The sequence below is a fragment of the Rhinoraja longicauda genome, chromosome 23 (genome assembly GCF_053455715.1).
Source record: "Rhinoraja longicauda isolate Sanriku21f chromosome 23, sRhiLon1.1, whole genome shotgun sequence".
NCBI lineage: Eukaryota > Metazoa > Chordata > Chondrichthyes > Rajiformes > Arhynchobatidae > Rhinoraja > Rhinoraja longicauda.
The window spans coordinates 13,142,866-13,168,830 of NC_135975.1; the positions used below are offsets into that span (position 1 = coordinate 13,142,866).

Below are 25,965 nucleotides of genomic sequence, written 5' to 3' on the forward strand. Positions count from 1 at the left end.
GTCTAGGATCATGAGAGAGGATGATATGGCACAGGCCCACTCATTCCATTTCACTGGTGACGAATGCATCTATCCTGATATGTATGGGAAGTTAAAATATTTAAAGATTTTTTCTGATAATGTGCTGCCAGCATAAAAACACTAACATAATCCAATCAAAAGAGAAAAGTGCAATTGGAAATGGAGTATTACCAATTTTTCACGAAGTTTTAAAACCAGGTCCACAATTTCCACTTCAGACTTTTCCCGAATCCACTTGAGTAGATCCTACAAAATTGGAAGACCAATATTAAACAATATTAAACAAGGGACAGAATTACTGTTCAAGGAAGTATCTGAGCTAAATTATCCTCTATTCTGAATTGCATATGTTTCTATAGCTGCAATGTATTTCTATATTATGCTGTTCTCATCCTTTTTAAACAGGTTTGTGATTAGTTTCAGTTCTTACAAGCATTTAATAAGGTATGCAATAGTGTTTAAATGGCCCACTCTCCAGATCACTACCTTTTTGATATTTGTTAATGAGTTATACTTGGGTATTCGGACAGAATTTCAAAGTGTTTCAAACTGCAGCAGACGTCAGAAAGATTTAGGTAGTTAAAATTGATTTGAGTGCTATGAAGTAATGCTTCTCTGGCAAATAGAATAAAGGGAGGAGATACAAATTAATTAAAAAAAATAAGGGCTGGCATGAGGAGATAACGAAAATTTGTTTCTGGAGGCAGAAAGGTCTATTGCCCGAGGAAACAGATTTAAAATAATTCCAAAAGGAAAAGAGTATTGATGAGAAGAAATTATTTAATACTTGGTTTGCTAATAGTTGGATTGCACTGGAATAAATAAACTTTTAAAAAGATTGCAGAAAATTTAATAGTAGCATTCAAAATCGATTTTGAGGAATACATACAGGGGGAAGAGTGAATCTTGGAGAAAAAACTGTGGAAGTCAGACTCACAAGACCCAGTCAAGGGCATCATGGACTTAATGTCACTTCTGTACTGTAAGGCTCCGATTTAAATGCAGCTAAATGTAGGATCTGTGAATTCCACAGAAATTCTACCCAGACGTATTGCTCCTGTCCCTTCTGACATCAAACAGAAATAAGCGCCACTCAACCCTCTCCTGGGTTCAACTCTGCAAGTGATGCAATAGATTATTGGTTGGAATATTATTAGAAATCTCCATGTTTGCATTTACAGATTTACTACAGTAGGGGATAAAAGCTATACATAATTGGTGTGATTAGCACCATGATCCAAACCTATCTTGTAATCTCTGAACTGACAACTTACTGCCTGACATAACACCTCAAGGTGAAGAATATCCAACTTCTTGCGCATCTCTTGGTGTCTCATACGAAACCAGCCATCAAAATTGGGCGATTTGATAAAATGTCTGTAAAGCCAAAAGAAATGCTGCTCAGAAAAATTGCCTGTCATATTTAAGACATTATATACATGAAAATCAATATAAAATTAGATTTTGAGAGCATTCCAAAATTTTTGAGAGCACGGTAGCGCAGCGGTAGAGTTGTTGCTTTACAGCGAATGCAGCGCCGGAGACTCAGGTTCGATCCTGACTACGGGTGCTGCACTGTAAGGAGTTTGTACGTTCTCCCCGTGACCTGCGTGGGTTTTCTCCGAGATCTTCGGTTTCCTCCCACACTCCAAAGACGTACAGGTACGTAGGTTAATTGGCTGGGTAAATGTAAAAATTGTCCCTAGTGGGTGTAGGATAGTGTTAATGTGCGGGGATCACTGGACGGCACGGACTTGGGGGGCCGAAAAGGCCTGTTTCCGGCTGTATACATATGATATGATATGATATGATTCCAAATTATTTGCTTAATCATCATTGCAATCTCTTGGCATGATGGAGGTTGGAAAGGGTAACTATTTTAGGAGTTAGTGTTAAGCAAGTGAGCAACACCCAGCCCATCGGAAGAGATTGAGGATTTTGGTCTGAATTGAAGACTTTCATTGGTTCACTGATACTAATGGTGATTTTGGAGGATTTCGCAGACAGTGCTGGTGGTATCTCTTGTGCTCTGAGGTCCTTTCCATAGGCAGTCAATGTTACATTGCATACTTGGAGAGGGGTGGCCACAGGCACCCAGTACACTATCGGCATTTTGCTGGGCTTCAGGTCTTATCTTCAAACCTCTTCCTCCAAAAAACCAAAGCTCTGCTGGTGTACTGAAGGCAATGTCTGCATCAATGTCTATCTTCACTGAGAAATGGCTCTTGTGATATGGGATGCAATCCACAGGGTCTTGTGGATGTTACGTTAGAAGTCCTTGAAGGAATGGGTAGCGCTTCGGGTCGAGACCCTTCTTCAGACTGGTTAAGGATAAGGGAAACAAGAGATCTAGACGATGATGTAGAGAGATAAAGAACAATGAATAAAAGATGTGCAAAAAAAGTAACGATGATAAAGGAAACAGCCATTGTCAGCTGTTTGAGTGAAAATGAGAAGCTAGTACGACTTGGGTGGGGGAGGGATAGAAAGAGAGGGAATGCTGGGGCTACCTGAAGTGAGAGAAATCAATATTCATACCACTCGGCTGTAAGCTGCCCAAGCGAAATATGAGATGCTGTTCCTCCAATTTGCGTTTAGCCTCACTGACAATGGAGGAGACCTAGGACAGAAAGGTCTGTGTGGGAATGAGAATTAAAGTGTTTAGCAACTGGGAGATTTTGTAGGTTCAGGTGGGTTGAGCGAAGGTGTTCAACAAAACGATCGCCCAGTCTACGTTTGGTCTCACCGATGTACGTCCACATCTTGAACAACGGATATAGTAGATGAGATTGGAGGAGGCGCAAGTGAACCTCTGCCTAACCTGAAAGAACTGTCGGGGTCCCTGGACAGAGTCGAAGGAGGAGGTATAGGGACAGGTGTTGCATCTTCTACGGTTGCAGAGGAAGGTACCTGGGTAGGGGATGGTTTTTGTGGAAAGGGATAAGTTAACCAGGGAGTTGCGGAGGGAATGGTCTCTGCGGAAGGTGGAAAGAGATGGAGATCGGAAATTGTGGCTGGTGGTGGGATCCCATTGGAGGTGGGGAAAATATCGGAGGATTATGCATTGTATGTGAGGGCTGATAGGGTGGAAGATAAGGACTAGGGGGAGGGGGAGCAAGGGCTGAGCTGTGGGGTACCAAGGAGACACAAGTGAAGGCCTCATCTATGAAGGCTCTGAGCAGCAGCAGGAACATAATCAAAGGTTTGGAGATAATAAATTGAATGCAAGATTTCCAGTTCAACTATAGCTACTGTAGAACAACTAAATTGTGTATAACTGGGTTGAACTTGAGATGATGTGTGGACAACAAAATTGGATTAGAACCCAAAATGGAATTTTTGACTGATCACAAAATATGATTTTGGCACTCCCCAAAACAATAGACTTCATTACTTCATGATTCACTCAATTATATTTTCCAGTTAGAGTAAAGTCATGCTCTACCTGTATAATCCCACCCAATCTCCTTTAAGCACAGATGTCAGTTGTGGTCCTGCATGCTCCAACGTCTTCATGAATTCCTCTTGGTTAAAGGGCCGAATCTGCGGAGGATTCTGATTAAAAACAGGCAAAATAAATAAAATAATTAGCTTTCTGTTGACAGAGCATTTCCATATATACTTAAGAAATCTTTCAAACTCTTGACAAAGGGTCATTACTTAGTCCATGGCTCTGACATCAAACTGAGGATAGTTCAGTGATCTACCATCCAAAGTCCCTCTATTATAGCTTTCAGCAGTCCTGATTTTCAATTCAATTCACCAATAACACCAAGACAAGATAGGAAGGGTTTAAAAGGATATGGCCAAATGTAGGAAGGTGGGACGAGTGTAGATGGGGCATTTTGGCCGGTGTCTCAGGTAGTTGAGCTGAAAGGTCCGTTTCCATGTCGTATGACTCTAATACAGCAAGAACAAGTTCCTGAACTTGCTTTGCATGCTCTGGTACACCAACCAGCTCTGACACATCATAGGGAATATTATTGCTACAGCAAGTATCAGTGCAGATCACTGCTTGCATTAATCACCAAACTACTGTTGCACAAAGTGCATGCATTGGTGGCCTCATTACATCTTTTTTGAGTCTGCATTGGAGGCTGAACTTCTGGAGAAATACAACTAGGTCAGACAGAATGAGAATAAAGTTGCAACTAATGGATCCTCTCTTACAGACCTAAACAGGTAATGGACATAATTCATAAGAGGTCTTTAATAAAAGTAAGAGCTCTTAGAATTGAAGGCAATGTAATGGTGAAATTGATTTAGATGAGGTTAACAAAGTAGTGATAATAGGTACATCTTTTCAATGGCAGGGTGTCACTAATGGTATCTTAACGTGATCTTTACCGGATGAGAAACTTTAGAGCAGCAGAGAAATCTAGGTTTTCAAGTATAGAAATGGAACATGAAATCAGAGTTTCTCAGCACTATTCCGTTTTACCTTCCATGCAGTGATGGTCCTCTGAAGAGGCATCAGACTAGCAACATATCTCTCCTGAAAGGAAAAGATAAAGAATATCTGTACAAGCTTCTGTTTCCCATAATTATTTAAAACTCCCTTCATGAACCTCCTCTGAATTATTTGGTTTAAAGCTCATTAAAATCTTCAAGAGCATCATAAAATCATGGTGTTCTGGCTGGGCTGACACCCAGGGTGAAATCCAGTTACTTTTTTTTTAAATGTAGACATTTTGCAGATTATTTTAGGTTTTGCAAATCCTAAACTCAAACAAATTGCTCACCAGGGGAATAATGAAACTCTGAGTAAGCTCCAGTAAGTGGCGGCGGACAATGGCACTCTGTACTTCCGATGGGCGCTTTCTTTGAATACCCTGCAAGTCATTTGAGACGGGAAAAGAAGAGCAAAAATAGCATGTCTTAGGATGTATTAACACTTAAAATATGAAAACATCAAGCAGAAATTTCTAAACATCTTGTAACTGTGCTGCCAACAATTAGGAAAGAAAATATCTGATTTACTAATGTTGAATTTTAGAGGTCTATTGAATTCCCATTGTGTTTTCCCTATCACAATGAAAACTATCCTTGACTTTCCATTTTCTCAACTTAAATGAAATTCTTTATCTGATACCACTCTGGTAAATCTCCACATGCTTGATGGCTTTGTCATCTTTCCAAAAATATGCTACATTCTAATTGGAAACAACAATCCAATAACAGAAAGGCCTGGTATTATACACCTCTGCTTACACAGCATAAAAATAGTCTACATTGGAATATGCAGACTTGGGACTCTGCAGAAAATGTTGTCAGATCCTGTGCAATGATTGCATAAGTAGACTATCAAAGTCATTTGGCTGAATGCCACATCATCAGAACTTTCAACCAAACATAAAGTCATCTCCTGGCTGGTAACGGGAAAGAGTCACCCCATCAAATCCTTCACACACTGCCAAAGATTTGTACACTCCATGTTGTCAGCACATTTACTGCATGGAATGAGATCTTTCCCTTCTGTAACATGGTTTGCAAAAATCTTGAAAGTGATTAGTTATCTCTACCAGGGTTCATCCCGATCAAATGCACAACACGGGACTCTGTGCTCTACACAGACTGAGACAAATATAAACGGCTGTTTGAAAACTTAACTCAGGGAAGGCATAATTTTACCTACCCAAAATGTACTCCAATGCAAGGAGCTGTCCATGACAGAATATTGCGAACCAATACATTTTAAAGTGCAGCTAGGTTTGCAAAAGGATGCACTACTTATACCACCAAGACAAATGGGGAAACACCACAGCTTAAGGCTTTCCATTGTTGCCTGCTAAGTCAAAACCAAGCAAAAACATATTAGACTGTTTACACTAAAAGGTATAGAAGGCACACCATTGCCTCTACTTCCTGAGGAGGCTGTGGAAATTCAACATTTCTCCAATGACTCTTACTGATGTACCGTAAAAACCTTATTGTCAGGTTGCATCACAGCTTAGTTTGGAAACAACTCCGCCCAAGACCCCAAAAAATTGCAGAGTTATAGATGTAGCCCAATTCCTCAGAGACGAGACTTCCTAACGTTGACTCCATCTACACTTCACGCTGCTTTGGAAAAGCAGCCAACACAATCAAAGACGTGTTCCACCCCGTTCATTCCTTCCTCCCCCTGTTCCTGTCTTACAGAAGGTACTGAAGCCTGAAAGCATGCACCACCAGACTCAGGAACAGCTTCTTCCCCACCATTATCAGGCTTCTGAATAAGCTAGGGTACTGTTCATCTTGGCCCAATTGAGGGCATTGGACTTTGTCTAGGGATGTGCCACAATGCGGAGAACTATATTCTGCACTCTATATCTTCCCCTTTGCTCAATCTATTTTACTTGAGTTTGAATTGATTGTAATTATGTATGGTATATCTAATCTGTTTGGATAGCATGCACAACACAGCTTTTCACCGTACCTCAGTACATATAACAATAATAAACCTATCCCTAGATAAAATGTATGTCCCGCTGCTGTGAATTGAAGACTTGCAGATCTGCTGTGCATTGCACAATCAATGCTAACTTTTAGAAAGTCATATTTATTTGCAAATGTTATATAAAAATGTGTTATGGAACATAAAAAATCCCTTTGTTTCATTAAAATCTAAAGAATGATAGGTAGCAAGGCAGAATGTATTTGGTTAGGATAAAAAATATAAAGATACAGGAGGCTTTTCAGCATCTCAAGCCTACTCTGATATTCTATAGATTGCAGTGGATCTGTACTTCACTTTAATTTATTTTCTTTCAGATATATCTCTTGCTACCCTAAACAAGAAAGATTCATATCAATCTTGGTCCTAATAAATTCTTGTAATCCAGCGCTTAAAATATTTTAAGACGGGTTCACATTTCACGCATTAATGGCCTGCCTCTTTTGGATTACAATACCCTTGATTTGAAGGTCAACATTCAACATGTCCTTTTGCTTAGTTCCTATACCTCTGAATATTTTTTAGTTATCTATGCAAAAGAACCCTTTGTTCCTAGATAATTTCTATTCTCAAAATATTTTCTTATCTTTAATTCAAAGATGACATCGGCATTCATCACATTGACCTCTGTATGCCACTTATGCCTCTCTCCGTATGCCACTCATGCCTAGTCATATTGTCCCTATGTCTCTTTGTATGGCAACTCTACAGCTGCACCACTGTGCCGCCCAAAGTTTCAGAATCTTCTACCCTGGGAAAAAGACTTTGAGCGTTCACTTTATCCATGTTCATCATGATCTTGTACACTTCAATAGGGTCACTCCTCAGCCTCCTTCACTCCACAGGAAAAGGTCTCAGCCTATCTATCCTCTTCCTATAACTTAAGCCTACAATTCCAAGTAACATCCTGGTGAATCACTGCAGCATCCAAGTTAATGACATGCAAAGTCCAAATAAATAATGTCTATACTCCAGCCTCATGAATCCTCTTGACTTTTCAAAAAACTCTAATCAGATTTGTGAGACATGATTTCTCTCCAATATTATCTCCAATTCTTTGCATTTTCATTTTGTTCTAATAATCTCTTGTGCAGGACATAATCAAATGACTTCTGCAACTTCATATAAAAACAAGCCATCAAGATAAGAATAATGTGCATAAATGTATCATAATCATTCATAAAAATAAACAACTCGTAAGTAATTGGCATAGGTGTAATGGGGTAAATGCAATAACTTTTTACAGAACAGTAATAAAAGCACAATTGATTCGTTACCTCCTGGCTAAGGAAAAAATTAAAGTAGCTAATCATTTTCATACCTCCAAAGGAATTCATGACTCAACCAAAGATTAATAACCTGCCTCCTCAAATTAAAACAATTACCTTTAAAAGTCGTTTAATAAGTGCCTTGTCCTTGTGTAGAAAAGTTCTGTAAGATGTATAGATACCTGCACATAAAGTAGAAAAAAACCTATTTGTTTTCACAGATTAATATTTTTTTCTTCAGTACTCACTTTGTGTATGTGCACAAATTGAACACGAGTTGTGATAACCTGCAATAGTTTTTACATTATTTTTTTTCTACTGTTCATTGCAATGTCCAAAAGTGTAATGGGTTTTGCAAATATGAAACCTTAAGTGTGATTATCCAATGCCACCAGGTTAGTTCATATCATTTCACACCTTTTAAGGTTTGCATTTACGATTCATTTACTCAGTACCTAAAATCTGTAAGCCTCAAATATTTAAACAAAACAAAATTATTTCAGAACACTGAACTTTCCATTTCTCCAGTTCTCTAACACCATTCCAATATCCAAATAAAATAAGAAGAGTTTGGTCAGAGCCTCCACAATTTCCACGCTTATTCTTCTGCTAACCAGTATGCAATCCATCAGCACTATAATAGGTTAACATGTAGCTCCTCATTTGCTATTATTAACCTAACCATATTGGTAACACACTTCATTTAGTAAAGGGAGGTGGAAAGTGTGTATCTCTTACTTTAATCACAGCCTCTGCATCTTCAAGAAGACTAATGCATTTTGTTTAGTGTTATCTGCTGATCTTTTCATAAACACAATTTTTAGTTCTCCCATGTTGTTGGAACTCTGTGGGCAACTTGACTTTCTAAGTAAACCAATATAATCCAATATCTATCAAATACGTCCTTTTTCTGCTTCATTTTAACCAGCATACCTTTTGTTATCTGAAGAGTTCTGATGACTTTGTTTCATTTCCAAAGAAAATGTGCCTTCTGTGCACAAGCTATTTCCCTTATGGCCTCCAATTACACTGTTTTAACTACTAATATTCAATTCCACTTTATCTGACCGGATCCCTTAAAATTGTTTGAAATTGCTGCAACATCCTGATCTCTTGCAACAATTTTGTTCTATGTTTATCAATTATTTTCCACACCCTGGATATTTAAGCAAATACACAAAGGGTCTTGCAGCATATTGCGCCCCTGCAAGGACGTTTAACCTGTCCAGCAATTGCCAACTGTCCATCTTGCACAGAACCTTTGTGCTGCAGAACAGTCTAGGAATTTGAATCCATTCTTGGATTGCATTTCCTACTACAAACTAACCTGGTACAGAAAGGAGACTATTCATTCCATTTATGCTTTAAATTCCACTATTAATATTGTGACTGTAATCGAAGCCCTTGTGTTGAAGGAAAACAAATTTTAGTACTTAGATAAGTTACTGTTAATTTATAAATGGTCTGTTGTTAAGGTCAAAGGATTAATGTGCCATACATTTTGGACTGTACTTATTTTAGGTCAGCTGCTTACAATATAATAACCAAAGGGGGGGGGGGGGGAGGAGATCTTACAAGGGAACAGGTTCAAGGATCTGACTAGTAGAACAGAAAAAGGCTAATTTGTCTGTTTAGTTACAAATCAGTTTTATTGGCAAGAAAGAACAAAAATACTTTCTTGGTATGCATGGGGTCCAGTTTACAGCAGCACACCTCCTTCTCTCCCTCTCTCCGTCCGCAACACTGATCGCAACTTAGCCCGTCGGTGAACCCCTCTCGTACATGAACACATCAGATTTATTGGCATGCGAGAGAACAAAAATACTTGTCTTGGTTTGCGCAGAGCCCATTTTACAGCAGCACACCTCCCTGTCTCTCTCTGCCTCCGTCCGCGGAACTGATCACGACTCAGCCAGTCGGTGAACCCCTCTCGTACATAAACCAATTTATGGCATCCTGGCGCCGGCCTTTACACAAGTAAGAAATCGGCCATTGAAATAACCGCCGGTAAGTCCTGGCCAATAACGCTGCTCCCAAATTCAAACTATAACCAATGGCAGGGGACTGCATTCGAGCAACGAACCCCCCCCCCCCCCCCTTTGGGAACAAAGCGCTATCAGCCGCAGACTGGTGCGCAAAGCAATACATAGTGCTACAGACTTGCTGCGCAGATCAATACACACAGTGTTACTGACGGTGCGCAAAGCAATACACACAGCGCTGCCGGTTTGGCGCACAAAGGTTTAAACAGAGCACTGTCGGCTTAGCACGTGAGAATTTAAACAAAGAACTGGGCTGCAGTGCTATGGGTTATAAATATAGCGATATGGCCCTAGCCATATGGGGTTTAAATATAGCGCTACCGGCCACAACGCTATGAGCTTTAAACATAGCGCTGTGGGCTTTAAACATAGCGCTATGGGTCACAGACTGTTTGTGTAAAATTCTCAGAACACATTCCACCCCTCGAACAGTCTGGTTACCATCACATCCAACCCGCAGACTGTAGTAAAGTCCACGCGGTCGTGATGCAAATCCGTACATACAACATCGTAATATTATGGCCAACAAGATTGTCCCAATGGTCAGTCCCCAGTGCACCACTGTTGTCCACCATCCTCCCAAGGGATTGTAGTCGTGGTACTGTTCTCTGACCCTTTGAATCTTCTCTACGGCTTCCTGGACGTGGTCAGCGAGGTTGGTACTATTTTCTTTTACCCCACTCAGGATCAAACCAGTCACCGAGTCTGTATGACCACGCATGGTACAAATTAATTTGTTTTGTCATAAGTCCCAAACCTAAATGCCGTTATCAATACCACCAGAGATAAACTGATCGCTTGTGTCATTAAACGTTGCTGCCAGTACTTGGTACGTGTTTTGAAATGTATGGTTTGTAGTCTTCTTCTGAATGTCCCATAGCTTCACTGTTTCATCGTCGCTTTCTGGACAGACTAACTGTGGTCCCCGTCAGGCTGGATAACATGAATTCACAAAGGATGTGTGACCTTTAAGTCTCTTGATTCACTCGTTTCACTGTCCCACACGGCTAGTTTTGTCTGTTGATGCTGGAAAAAGCATGCTGACATCTGTGTTATAATGCAATTCCATGTGACCTTCCAATGTAGCATAATTATCGCAGTCGCCATATAAATTCCAAAACAATAGAGTCGATCAAATCCTAAAACAATAGAGTCGATCAAATCCTGCAGATGCCAGTGTTGATCCATTCAGGTGAAATTTACAACAATAAACTTCTCCCCCGTGACCCGTTAAAAGCATTAGAGGAGCTTGGAAGACTCGAGGTTCTTGGTCCCACGCAGCACGGCCGGCTGCAGTCCCCCCTGCACTGAGGTCAGCAGCTTGTTGCGGGGGTGCTTGGCCTGCACCAGCGCCATCTCTATTGCTATTTCTTTTTACCAAACATTTTCTATTCTATTTGTCAGATCCTGCCAACTATGCCAAATGTTACAAGGGAACAGGTTCAAGGATCTGACCAGTAGAACAGAAAAAGGCTCACTCGTCTGTTTAGTTACAAATCAGTTTTAATGGCAAGAGAGGACAAAAACAATACTTGACTTGGCATGCGAGGACTCTGCTTCACAGCAGCACACCTCTCTCTCTATCTCTCTCTCTCTGCCTCCGTCCACGGCGCTGATCGCGACTCAGCCCGTCGGTGAACCTCTCTCGTACATAAACTAACTTCTGGCTTCCTGGCGCCTGCCTTTACACAAGTAAGAAATCAGCCGTTGAAATAACTGCCGGTAAGTCCTGACCAATAGTGCTGCTCCCAAATTAAAACTATAACCAATGGCAGGGGACTGCATCCGAGCGAGGTTCCTCTCCCCCCCCCCACCCCCTTTGGGAACAAAGCCCTATCAGCCGTAGACTGGCGCGTAAAGCAATACACATAGCGCTGCCGGTTTGGCACGCAAAGGTTTAAACAGAGCGCTGTTGGCTTAACGCGTGGGAATTTAAACAAAGACCTGTCGGCTGCAGTGCTATGGGTTCTAAATATAGCGCTACCGGCTGCTTCAGCGCTATGAGTTTTAAACATAGCGCTACTATGGCCACAGCACTATTGGTCACAGACTGTTCGGGCAAAATTCTCATATAACGGGGAAATGCTATCAAAAGGAAATTAAGTGATATTTATTCAAATGGGATCAGGAAGACAGCCAAAAAACAAGAGTAATAGATCCATAGGCTTGCAAAAGGTATCCATGTTAGAGCCCTACCCTTCAACATAAGCAACAAACCAACTGGTGGTAGATTCTTTTCTGACAGGGACTGGAGATTTTATCATTGCATATATTGTTGAGTTGGCTCTCTTTAATCAAACAAAATAAGACTGATGGTAATGACAAAGAAAATATAACAATGGTATAGATCTGTTTTTTCGTACTTGTATAAAGACCTGATCAAGTGATGGTAGATCCCATCATGTACTTGATCTGAAGATAGACACAAAAAGCTGGAGTAACTCAGCAGGACAGGCAGCATCTCTGGAGAGAAGGAATGGATAACGTTTTGGGTCTGAAGAAGGGTCTCATCCTGAAACGTCACCCATTCCTTCTCTCCAGAGATGCTGCCTGTCCTGCTGAGTTACTCCAGCTTGTTGTATCTATCTTCGGTTTAAACCAGCATCTGCAGTTCCTTCTTACACATGTACTTGGTCTGCCCAGGTCAAGTGTTCCCTAGTTAAACAACAACAATACTTCACTGTTAATTGACTTGTAAAATGAAGTCTAGTTAAAGAAACTGATCAGCTAAGAAGGAAACATATTTTGAAGATTTACAAATATGCATGAACTATGCACTCACGTTTCCCAATAATACTAAAGCTTCATCATGTATGCTTCATATATCTTGAAACAAACCATCCCTGAAGGAACAAGAATAGACATGTGCCACAAAAGATAGCTTATTATAAAATTGAAAGCAGATATCTAGGAGATGGTTGATGTTACAGGGGTATCACCCTACTTTTAATGGGTCCTCATTTAAGTTGTTCTCAGCACAATACCTTAATATAGTTACTGTTGCCTTGCGACAAAATGCACATTTGTTGCAATGGAGCATCACCCTGAAAGGATATAACACTATTATCCAACATTGCAGTGATTTGCAAATCAGGGTGCTGACACACTGTCATTCCAGGCACAATTACAGATATAATTCTCACAATTATATCTCACATTATTATGATTTGCCATAACTCATAAATATTACATTTAAAAGCTACATGAAGCCATTTTGTCAGTTCAGCTATTATTTCAAATCAGATCCAACTATGTGATTTAATGCATGATTTCAAAAAATCCCTTGGAGGTATGGATGAGGTCTGACTCATGCAGGGAGTTTGGTGCTGGGAGACTGCTGACGTTCAAAACAATCTGTCATTTTTTGGGTGATTGTGTGATCATATTGTGTAGGAAAATCATGTAGAAAGGCAAATATGGTTGAATATCATTATATGGTATTTGGGTTTCGCATGATGTATCTATATTAGACTAGTTCCAACAGCCTTCAAGAAGTTCCAGGACAAACTAGCACATTTGTTCACATTCCATCCACCAACCATTACACATTCATTCCCTACAACCTACAAAAAGCATGCATTTACCCTCTTGGGATATGCCAACAGCACCCCTCAACCCCACAAACAAACAACCTCTCCCACCACGAGGAACAAGTCCAGCAAGAGCACGAGAACATTTCTAACAGCAAGTTCCTTCCAGTATTGCACTATCTTCACTTGGAAATATAAATTGCTCCTTCATCAGTAGTGGATCTGAAACCAAACCCCTACCCAGCAATTGTATGGGGGTAACTTCACCAGTTCTAAAATGTGACTCACCACCCATTCTAGATTAAAGAGGACCAGGCAATAAATAATGGCCTCACTATTGATGGCCACATCCAAAAACATGAATTACAGATTAATTATACATTAAAATGGCAGACAATTAAACAGTAAACAGGAGATGGAGTGTCAACATCTCAATCTCAAGAATAGCAGAGCAAGCAAGTTTCAAAGACGTGGTTGAAGTACCTGCAATCACCTTCAGTCTAACGTGCCACGTATTTGGACCAGAAAACATCAGGAACTCGTACAGCAATATCCTAGGGCTGAGATGATTGAACCTTCAACAACCACATTTTTCTTTTTGCAAGTTATAATTCTAGTCAATGGACATTTATACTTTTCCCACTGATATTCAATATTACTTGGGCTCCTTAATGCCACATCTAGTCAATTGTTGCCTTAATTTCAAAGGTAACACTCGCATCTCCTATGAAATATGGCTTTTTTTTTGTCTAGGTTTAGACCAAGATTTAAAGGGAAGTATTTGGTGAACCCCTGTTAACAATGGCATGCAGGATACTAGTTAAGAACCACTTAATAGCACTGTGAACTACTCTTTTCATCACATTTTAGTTTAGTTTAGAGATATAACATAGAAACAGGCCCTTCGGCCCACCAAGTCCATGCCAATCCCCAAACACTAACCTATCCCACACACACGATAGACAATCTACAATTATACCAAGTCAATTAACCTACACACGTACATCTTTGCAGTGTGGGAGGAAACCAGAGATCCCGGAGAAAACCCACGCAGTTCACAGGGAGAACGTACAAACTCCGTACAAACAAGCACCCGTAGTCAGAATCGAGCCTGGGTCTCTGGCGCTGTAACTCTACCGCTATGCCACCATGCCGTCCACTGGTAGATGAATAATTGATGAGTCAACGATTAGCCAAATTAGATTAATTCAGCTCTTTGCATAAAGGACATACCTAGACAATCTTTGACATTGTTGGGTTATTGCCAGTAATGAATGTATAAAAGAAACACGAGCCTTGGAGCACAAATCTTTGGATTTCTTGTATCTCTTGGTCTCAGCCATTCGTTCATATGGAATGAACTGAATTGGCTAGATACTGCCTCCTGAAGGTGGGAACTTCAGGCAGTATGAGTTTCACTGTATTCCTATTGCTCCCCACACCATGGGGAGACCTGCAGAACAGATGCACCCCAAACCGTGATCATTCTGGCTATTTGTCTTTGGAAAGAGGGAGTGAGATTAAACCATGAAAATATTTAATCATGCCCTTTTTTGTAGAGGTGTAGAGGCGAACTATGAAATATTGTTTTTATCTCCAGTAGGAATTCTGGGAGCAGCCTGACACACTTATTTAAAACCACTGTTATCTTTACACATAATGAAACAGGCTCCATGCCCTGCTCTGAAATTGGAATAATTTTCTCCATGCATTTCCTTAAGTACTGGTTTTGAAATACAATTGAGATGTTTAGGTTCCAAATTTCCTCTGTAAATTCCACCAGATAGAATTCCAATTTCTCCCCCATCCTCTTCTCAGATTTATCCTGCTTCTCCCAGTCATGCTAAGTTCAAGAAAAACGTCCCCATGTCTGCAAGCTATGGGTTCCAGAAGTTTTAAAGTACATAAGCATTTATGGTACCATTGCCAATAACTTGAACCTTTGGATAAGTATGGAATAATGTACGGAATTGTACCAATAGTGAGAAGAAATAATCCAGCAATTAATGTATATGATCACTTTATACTGCAGTTGCCAGAGAGTTCCTTCGTACTATTTACTTTAACATTAGCCATGCACACTCTAGGGTGTGTGGGGAATTGTTTCTTACAAATTTGATTGCGTTTTTAAAGGGATTATGAACACACTGACGAGAGCAGGGCAGTAGACACTCTCTACATAAACTTTAGCAAGGCCTTTGACAAGATCCTGCATGGAAGCTAATATGGAAGATTGGATCACAAGGGATCCAGGGGGAGCTCACCAATTGAGTACAAAATTGGCTTAGTGGAACGAGTCAGTGTGTGTTAATGAAGAGTTATTCAGACTGGAGTTCTGTGAACAATGGTGTGCCATAGGTATCAGTGCTATTGTTTGTCATCCATATTAACAATGTGGATGACAATGTTGTTAACATGGTTAGTAAGTCTGCAGATGAATCCCAAATTTGTGATACAGTGGATGGTGAAGAAGGTTGTCTAAAATTACAACAGGATCTAGAGTAAGTGGTTCTTAACCTTTTTGGCCGCACGTCCCCATCAGACATTCTTGGTCAGTACCGTGACCCCCGAAACAAAAATTGAAAAACCCAGCCCGATTTATGAAAACAAGTCTGCCAATACTCAGTCAATGGAATGGGATAATTTCATTTATGATCCCTTCATGACCCCCAGAAAAAACCCAAACAACCCCCATGGGGGTCACGACCCCCAGGTTTCTAGATGAACTGCGTAAATGGACCAACTTAGACAAGTGCAAGGTGTTGCGTTTTGGTCAGTTAAACCAGGGCCTGACTTAAATGGTGGAGCATTGGAGATTGTTGTAGAACAGAAAGATGCAGGGGTTCAGGTACATCGTTCCCTGAAAATGGCCTCAGAGTTCAGTACATTGAATGCAGGATTCAGGATGTCATGTTATAACTGTAGCAGTCATTGGTGAGACCACACTGAATTATTGTGTGAGGTTCCAGTTGGCCAACTGTAGGAAACATGTCATTAAGCTGGAAAGGAGGCAGAAAAGGGTCACAAGGATGTTACCAAGACTAAAGGGTTTGAGTTACGATTTTATATACGTCTATTTTGTTCCTCAAAATAAAAAATCCACTGTTCTAAATACCAAATTTTCATAAGTTATGGCAATGATCACAAAAAATTATAAAGGCTCTGATGTCAATCTTCCAATCTTAACATTTGTGATAGATTGCAGAAAAGATTTTAAAAGGCAGACCAGAGATATAAATCTAGGAAATATACATAAGCTAACATGGTGGGGAAACGTTTTGGACAATAATCACAACAAATACAATTTGATATTTGAAAGAGTATAAGAGATTAAATCAGCATATGTTTATTTAAGACAAATCATGTTTGACAAATTTAATTTTAGTGTTTGATGAAGTACCACATCACAAAATTCGAAGTAAATGTTTTTCTATAAATGAAGTCCAACTGTTTATCTAAAATGGGCTAAAGGACAAATGGCATTGAGATGTGAATGACTGCTTTTTAGTTTGAAGGACAATGAAGGGGTCAGAATTATGACCACTGCTTTTTTGATTATTGATGTGAAACTTGTATATAATTTCTAAGTTTTTAGGTGACATGAAACTCTGAAATATATTAGATTAGAAGGGTAACAGATGACTGGGAAATGGACAAACAAAGGGCAGTTACAATTTAATATATTAAAATATAACGTGATACATTTCGATAGAAAAAATGGAGGAGCCACTTTGAGCTAAATGGAGCATTTCCAAAAGTGGGGAGAGTTCTAGGAACAGAGAGAGTGTAAGATCTATCCTTTGAAGAATGTGGGATCGTTTAAAGATCAGATCAGAGCTTAGGACCGACATTTTCCAATACGGAAGAGGGGCAAGTATGACAAGATTAGGGAACAAGAGATATTGTAAATGTGGTTAAAAAGGGAAAGTATAAGTATGGTCTACGAAGAAAAAATCAGATAGGGTATTTGAGGAATAGAAAGAAACCAGGAAAAAACTCAAGCTGGAAATTAGGAGGGCCAAAAATATATTTGGCAAATAGGATTAAAGAGAAGACCAAGGTATTTTATGCATACATTACATACAAGAGAGTAACTGCAGAGATAATGGGATCATTCAAGGATGAAGGTGGGAAATTTGTACTTGGGATCAGAGTATGTTGGTGAGGTACTGAGTACTCTGCAGTGGTATTCCCCAAGGACAGGGAGAACAGTAAGATCAGTGTAGGTATACAAATATCTTGGAGCTTTGAAAGATCAAGAAGGTGATGGTGTTGGGTTTCTTGAAGTGCATTAAGGTGGATAGGTTCCAAGGGCCTGATAGAATCTATCCCAAATTATTGAGAGAGAATAAAGAGTGCAAATTGCCGAGACCTTGACAAAGTTTTTTGTATTCTCTCTAGCCACAGGTGAGGTCCCGGAGGAATGGAGAGCAGCCCACATAGTTCCTTTGTTTAAGAAAGGAAGTAGGGATAATCCAAGAAATAATGGACCAGTAAGCCTCACATCAGTGGAAGAGAGGATGGGAATTGCTCACATTTGAAAGAGAGGATTTACTCACATTCGGTATGGCAACTGCTTTGCTCAAGACAGCAAGAAACTGCAGAGTCCTGGACATAGCCAGTCCATAGTGTAAATGAGGCTACCCCCATTGACTCCATCTACACTTCACACTGCTTTGGGAAAGCAGCCAAAAATATCAAGGGCTGTTCACACCCCAGTCATTCTCTTTTTTCCCCCTCTCCTGTCAGGCAGTAGATACAAAAGTCTGAAAACGTGTTCCACCTGATTCAAGAACAGTATTTGTGCGACAAATATAGTGAATTAACCAGGTAAAAGAGGGTTGCAAAGTCATAGGGAATAACAATCTGGATGAGGTAGAATTGAAAGATGACAAATAAAATCTAGAATACCAGAAAATAAATCAAAAACTTCTCACGTATTAAATATTCAAAGATCTGAATTATCTGAAGTTGTTATAATGAGATGAGCTGTTGTCCCTCAAGCTTAAATTGAACCACTGCATTGGACTTCATCACAACTATGTAGTAGACCAAAGATAGTGGTCAGGGTTGGAAAATTTATTTGATTTAAGAAAATAACTATTTTGCCCATTTTAACTTTTGGAAATTGTCATTCGTAGCCCTTTTGTTTCCTGTTGGTTCAATTACTAGATCACATAATGAAAAAGCAGACTAGTCAGTGAGATGTTTGTGAGCAAACAAGTGTTTCTTTCATTGCACTAGATCTTTATCAGTCCCGTTTATGAATCTGTTGCATCTGAATGGATTTGAAGTCAAGCTTCAGAATAAGTCGACCAATGCTTTTCTATTTTAACTTTCAGATTCTCGACACACAAGAAATCCTTCAATCTAGTAAACTGCAGACATGAATTAAAAAGGATCCCAAAGTATACGGCAGCTTTCCAGTACCTGGCTTTGTGTCCAGAGTCCTAATCTTCATCAGTTTCTTCACTTTTATTTGTTTGGGTAAATCACCTGAAAAACAGTCACAATGAGATTGCAGAAATTCTTACCGATATAGACATCGACCAGCTCATGAATTTAAATACGTTGATATGCTTGATCAATGTTATCAGATGTTGCACAAAAAAGCAGAAGAAAACAAAGCACAGCTTGCGTTAAATAATCCAGTGGCTGTACATTCTGGGCTTGTAACAACAGACAAAAATAAAACAGTGATTAAGCAAGGGATTTTGCTACCTTATATACTCTTCAAAGTTTTAAATATCTGGCCATAGCATATAATCACCGACATAATAGCATTCGGCTGGTACAATGGTGCTTCAGTGCAACTATCCCACAGCTACAGCAACCCGATTAGATTTTGGCCTTCAGTTGTGTCTCCAGAATTCTTCCCGAGACTGCATGGGTTTCCTCCGGTTGCTTCAGTTTCTGCCCATATCCCAAAAACATGTTAATTGCATTGCCTACTGTAAATTATCCTGGTGTAAGTGGATTGAAGAATTGGATAAGCTCATAGGCACATCATGGTGTCAGAGTTATACAGCACAGAAATAGGCCCTTGAGCCCACCACATCCCTTTTGTGTGTGACAATAAGTTATAGGGAAATAAGTGGAAGCCTGGGATTGATGGGATTTGATCAGAACCACTATCTCCACCACTTTAGCTCTTCCCCATCCTTTCCATTCTGTCTATCCTTACAAAATTGTCAAGTAACCTCAAATACTCAGTTTCAAGTTTTGACCATCTTGCTACCGATAAACACGATTAAGGTCATATCATTCTTTGTACCATAAATTCATCTATTTTGTTATTTTAATTTTGATTTAAGTTTGGCAGGTTGGTGTGGGAATAGAAAGGGGAATTAAAATGCATGGAACTGGGAGTTCAGGATAGCCAATGTGGAGTGTCCCACAAATCGATCACCTTATTTGTGCTTAGTCTCACCAATATAGAGGAGGCAACTTCAGGAGCACTAAATGTAGTAAAAGAATTTGGAGATGACAGACATTTGGTCCCTGGATGCAAATACTTTTTTATGAACATATTTTTGTAGTAATGATTAACTTCCCTTACCTGACATTTTGATTTCTCCAAGACGAATAATATGCGGCCAGTGCTGGAAGGTTTTGATGAAAAAAGGATTTGTCACTCCTAGAACAACATTTGGCCTGTCAAATACAAATGCAACACCAAGTTGGTATTGACTACAAGAAATAACAAACAATTCTTGTGGGCCAGGCTACCTACCAGCTGTGTTGTGGAAAAGAAAGAGGAAATCTTTGTAGCACCAAGTTTAAAAGAAAACTAGAATCCGACAAATTAAATGGTTGGTGCAATGACCAGCCTGCCCGAAAATCATTACTTGAGAATAAGCTCGGCCCTAGATGATGGAAAGCCCAGAAACCAACCTGCTTGGATCTAATGCCCACTTTCAGCGAGAAATGTATGGAAACCAAACTCATTCAATGTTTAATACATAAGGTCACAGTTTCAAATGGAGTTATAGCAGTTTCCATGTAACCCCAAACACTTTCTAACAAATATGAAATAAATTCTATATAATAACTGTAGAACACTATGCAGCTGCCATAGCAATGGCCTCGGAGGAGGAATAGCGGGTTCATTCTTTCATGTTATATTATTGTATTGAACATGAACATTTTCTCTTAACTGAAAAAATGAAACAATGTTACATTTTATCAAAATAAAACATTAACAGTATACCCAGAGATTATGGAAACAATATCAAGGCAACTACCTTATTTCACCAGACTACATATAATCTCAATTTATTAGCTGCAAAATCATGATACAGATTAATTTGTAAGGTAGAAAGCATCTTGACTGTTCGCATCATGGTTTGGTTCAGCAATTCGAATGCCCAGGCACAAAGGAGATTGTAGAGAGTGATAGACATTGCCCAGTCCATTAAATGTACTAACTTCCCCACCATTGAAGGGATCTATAGGCGGCACTGCCTCAAAAATATAGCCAATATCATCAAAGATCGGCACCACCTATCATTTCACCCTACCTTCAGGAAGAAGATACAGGAGCCTGACAATCGTGAACACCAGGTTCAAGGCTACCTTCTTTCCAGCAACCATCATGCTCTTGAACACTGCACAACACTAACCAATACCTCAGCAACTATGATCTTCTATGAATCTTGTTTTTGGTTACTTTGATTTTGCATTATTATTATGGCTACCTAGAATTTGGTTACTTTGATTTTGCATTATTATTATGGCTACCTAGAATTACAGTTAGTAACATTACATTATTGATTATATATTTATCTGTGTTATTGCATTAATGGGCTCGTTAATCTGCAACAAGAAAGAATTTAATTGTTCTGTTGCTGGTTCTGGTGCCGATTCCCTGGTTCCTATTTTTCATATGATTGTTATTACCTACCTATTCAGGAGTAAATTCATATTAGAATTTGTTAAATCCAGTGGAGTACCACTAGATTATTGAAAGAGCTGCAATGTTGTCTAAAAGATCATTAAAAATCACGATTTTGTCACAAATTTTAATGCCGCCTTTGGGAACACGTCTTAAAATTGGACGACACGATTCCATGCGGCAGTGGCTATTATTTAAAAGATATTTCATTGAATGTCAAATAGTTTGGGACATTGTGATGTGGCAAGAATTGCTATTGAAATGAAAGTCTGTCTTTTGCTTTATTGTCATTTCCTGGTCCCACGCTTCAATTACAAATTGAAAAATATTCTGGTTTAAAAAAGATGCTGCCTTTCTCTTCCTGAGCACGATGTGCACGATGTGCAACCCAGGCTTAGGATTTCCGCAGTGATTTAGGTCAAATGATTGGCGGCAGAATGCTATTTAGTATGTTTCCATCTGCTGAAATTTGCACCATGGAGGAATCTCTTTGCCTTGCTCGTGTTCATTGCACCTGGAATCTTGAGAAAGGCAAAGAAATTCCCTTACAATGGACGTTTTCATTTCAACATACAAACAATCAGACTATGATGCACAATTTCAATCCACCCAGGTAAAAGTATTCTCTTAGAGCTTTAACTTACGGTGCCTGTGTTCGTGTTGTATATTCCTTAAATTCATTGTCATGGATGGTAAAGTAAGGCCGATAGTCACAGCAGTATTTCAGAGGTGCAATGCAACTGCAATAGAAACAAATATTCAGAGTACAAATCTGTGTTCCAGGCTCAGAGGTGCATATTGTATGTGAAGAATAGTATGGAACAAAACACATGAAATATATACACACAAAATGCTGGAGTAACTCAGCGGGAGAGGCAGCATCTCTGAAGAGAAGGAATGGGTGACGTTTTAGGTCAAGACCCTTCTCCAAAGATGCTGCCTCCAAGTACTCCAGTACTTTATTTCTATCTTCGATTTAAACGAGCATCTGCAGTTCCTTCCTACACATGTGAAATATGTGATAATTAACAATCACGTTTAATTTTTTTGCATAGTCGGTTCACATTATTTACTTAATCACATGGAATACAATAACCTGAAGGTAAAATATAAACTAATGTCATTTTCTGGCCCAGACAATAATTGCTATTGAATACTTTCTAATTATGTCGCTTGGAGTTTAGTGGAGCTTTAAGGCCCTGTCCCAGTTCGGTGATTTTTTAGGCGACTACAGGCGACTAGACTGTTGCCGCACGGTTGCTGGTGTGTCGCGGGCACGGTCATGAGTAGTCTCGAAAGAGTCGTAGCGTTTTTCTGGTTGTCGCTGGATTTTGTGAAGGCATGAAATTTTTCGGCGGCTGTTGGTTTGTCGCCAATGAGCGTAGATTGACGTCTCCTGACGTGGGCGCTGTCGTAGGTTGTCGCCTGGTGAAGTAGGTTGTTGGCAGGTTGTCGCCAGGTGATTAAGGTTGTCGCCGGTGCTGACTTCGGCGAATTCCAAGTGTGGACTTGATCTGATCATCCATCAGTGTAATGTGTCCATAAATGATGTTAGGTTTTGTATGTTTTTGCACTTGTACAATTTGCCTTCACAATTATTGTTCTGTCCCATTTCTAACAATTCAATTTCTGGGTTTTCCTCTGTACATTCTACTCATATATATATATATATATATATATATATATTAAAAACACAACGGGTGGCATGGTGGCACAGCTGTGTTGCTGCCTTACAGCGCCAGAGACCCGGGTTCGATCATGACTATGGGTGCTGTCTGTACAAGTTTGTACGTTCTCCCCGTGACTGCATGGGTTTTCCCCGGGTGCTCCGGTTTCCTCCCACATTCCACAGACGTACAGATTTGCAGGTTAATTGGCTTTGGTAAAAATAGTAAATTGTCCCTAGCGAGTAGGATAGTGTCACACTTTCATTTCACTTCTGCCATCGGGAAGAAGCTACTGGAGTCTGGAAACCGCAAACTCCAGGTTCAGGAACAGCTTCCCAACAACCATCAGGCTATTAAACACTACAAACACCAACTAAACCAAACAAGTTGGTCGGACCCTCAGACTATCTTTAATCTGACTTTAATGGTTTTTATCTTGCATTAAACTCATTCCCTTTATCATGTATCTGTACACTATGGACAGCTCATCTGTAATCATGCATAATCTTTCCATTGACTGGGGTTAGCATGCAACAAAAAGCTTTACACTGTATCTCGGTGCATGTGACATTAAACTAAACTAACTAAAGTAACAATAAACAAACTAACGAATACATTCTACTACCCATAGACATAAAAAATAGGAATATTCTTTAAACCTCTCCTACTGCCATCTGTTTGATTATCCATCACCATCCATGATCAGATGTGGTGGAATTGGAGAGCTTTGATCCGACCTTTATGGTGAGATTGTATAATTCTATTTTTAAAGATTATTATTATAATCTTACTGTAGAAGTATTACTTTCATTGTAAAGTAGAAAAATGAGAAGAAAACTAAAATTCATAAGACTGCAAGAAGTTCAGGATCAACCTAGATCAGAATTAACAGAAGGAAAATGGAAAATAGTAAATGCTGAAATGGATAGAGATACAGACGATATTACTTCATCAAAGGAGCCGTTTTCTAATGGAATTGTTTATCCTTAGATGTTGCCGGGTCAAGGAGCCAGCATCGAAATGAATCAAATATTCATTTGAGCTAGATAGAGCTCTTAAGGATAGCAGAGTCAGGGGGTATGGGGAGAAGGCAGGAACGGGGTACTGATTGAGAATGATCAGCCATGATCACATTGAATGGCGGTGCTGGCTCAAAGGGCCGAATGGCCTACTCTTGCACCTATTGTCTATTGTCTAAATCTGTCTAGTTTAACGGAGTCACATGAAACAGCAAATGCTGGAATCTTGAGCAAAAAGCAAACTGCTGGAGAAACTCAGCGAGTCAGGTGGCATTGGTTTGAAGAAGAATGTTGACCTGAAATGTCGTCTGTTCATTCCCTCCACCAATGTTGCTTCACCTGATTTCTTCCAGCAGTTTGTGTTTTTTGCTCTGTCTAGTCTAAGAGACAAAAACAGATTTCATCTTCAGTTAAGTGATACATCTCCCCAAACCTGAAATTCTAAATTTTAGAGCATCTTAAAAATATTGCCTGAGCCATGACAGACTTACTTGGAGACCATCTTCAACTCACCTGATGAGTGCAAGGACAGTATCTGAAGAAACTGTGGGAGATGTTGCTATAACAATCATTGGTTCTCCAAGTAACATCAGCTCCCAAACCATTTGGATGTGAATCAGGATTTGTTGGAAACATCTGTCAGACAAAATATTCAGTAGTGAAATAGATGTTGAAGCAAGCAAATAATTATCATATCATATCATATCATATATATACAGCCGGAAACAGGCCTTTTCGGCCCTCCAAGTCCGTGCCGCCCAGTGATCCCCGTACATTAACTATCCTACACCCACTAGGGACAATTTTCACATTTACCCAACCAATTAACCTACATGCCTGTACGTCTTTGGAGTATTTCTGAAATAAAATGCTTTGCTGTTTTAGTAGCACCCAATACTCTCAGTACCACCCTTCCATTTTCCTCTTACAAGTTACAATTCCTCATTCCAAAACACATCTGTTTGGCTCCTCTTCATGTTTTCCCAGCCACTCTCATTTCCTCCCACATTTCAAAGATATTCTGACTAAATTACCCCAAGTCTTAGTGAATGGAGGAGAGAATCACAAAGTGTATTATGGGATTTTATTTTTAAGGTCTCCAACAAATTCTTAACAGTCAATTATACAAAGTATTTATGTTGCAGTGCCAAAATTTAGACACACGTTCGCTGATGTTCACTTGCTACGCTTAATAGCTCTTACCTGAAGAGATCCAGCTCATTTACTGTAGGAATGACCATTGGTGCTGGTAGCAGATTCTGAAAGAGAAGAAACAAAGTTATTCAGTGTTCAACAATTTTAATATAAGTGTGGAAAACAATATTAAAAAATATTATTGGAGACACTGCATATCTCTAAAGTCTGGATCCATCATTCACTAAACCCAATGCAATATACAGATTCTACTCCACCTCTGAAATTTAATCTCATTGAAGCCACCAGAACTGAAGTTGAGAAGTAGGATACAACAGGCATACATTTTAATACTGTGTGTAGGAAAGAACTGCAGATGCTGGTATAAATCGAAGGTAGACACAAAATGCTGGAGTAACCCAGCGGGACAGGCAGCATCTCTGGAGAGAAGGAATGGGTGACGTTTCTGACTGTGTATATGGTGTGCATAAATGTTTAGGGTTTCAATATCCAGAAATAATTCTCAGCTGCCGAAAAGCAATTCAGTAAAACTTTGCAAAGAGAGCAATGACTCTAATCTATCAAAATTACTCTTCCACACTTTTCCTCATGTCTTAACCATTATTCCATAGCCACCAGTAATATACTTTACAAATTGGAATTCAGCAATTCTTTTAAGAAGTGCCCTTTTTATTCTATCCTGAGCCTTATGGCTAATCTGTTCCAGCATTTCTAGCCTCTTAGCAAAAATCAAATTACCAGCATTTCCCATTTTCTTTCAGATATTTTTGAACAATATCTTTAGTTCTTCATTCTCGTGTCAATACATATTCCTGGACTCAAGTTCTCATTGTTTAAACATTTTTTGAAGAACTCTGCACCAAAATCTTTCTTGATCCTTCACTTTTCTGGAGAACAATATTTCTGGATTGACAATATTTACTTCAAAATTTG

General features: G+C 39.5%; 1 protein-coding gene across 1 annotated transcript in view; it reads right to left on the minus strand.

Moving 5' to 3' along the window:
- dennd6b (DENN/MADD domain containing 6B) overlaps positions 1–25,965 on the minus strand; it is a 54,380-nt gene that overhangs the window by 6,608 nt on the left and 21,807 nt on the right. The window contains exons 9-19 of the mRNA XM_078419659.1: positions 25,081–25,136; positions 24,391–24,513; positions 21,836–21,931; positions 19,857–19,951; positions 18,728–18,793; positions 7,843–7,907; positions 4,764–4,853; positions 4,463–4,516; positions 3,467–3,576; positions 1,296–1,398; positions 193–267 (exon numbers count right to left, since the gene is read on the minus strand). Of these exons, the coding sequence (XP_078275785.1) occupies positions 193–267; positions 1,296–1,398; positions 3,467–3,576; positions 4,463–4,516; positions 4,764–4,853; positions 7,843–7,907; positions 18,728–18,793; positions 19,857–19,951; positions 21,836–21,931; positions 24,391–24,513; positions 25,081–25,136 (933 nt within the window). The remainder of the gene's footprint in view (positions 1–192; positions 268–1,295; positions 1,399–3,466; positions 3,577–4,462; positions 4,517–4,763; positions 4,854–7,842; positions 7,908–18,727; positions 18,794–19,856; positions 19,952–21,835; positions 21,932–24,390; positions 24,514–25,080; positions 25,137–25,965) is intronic.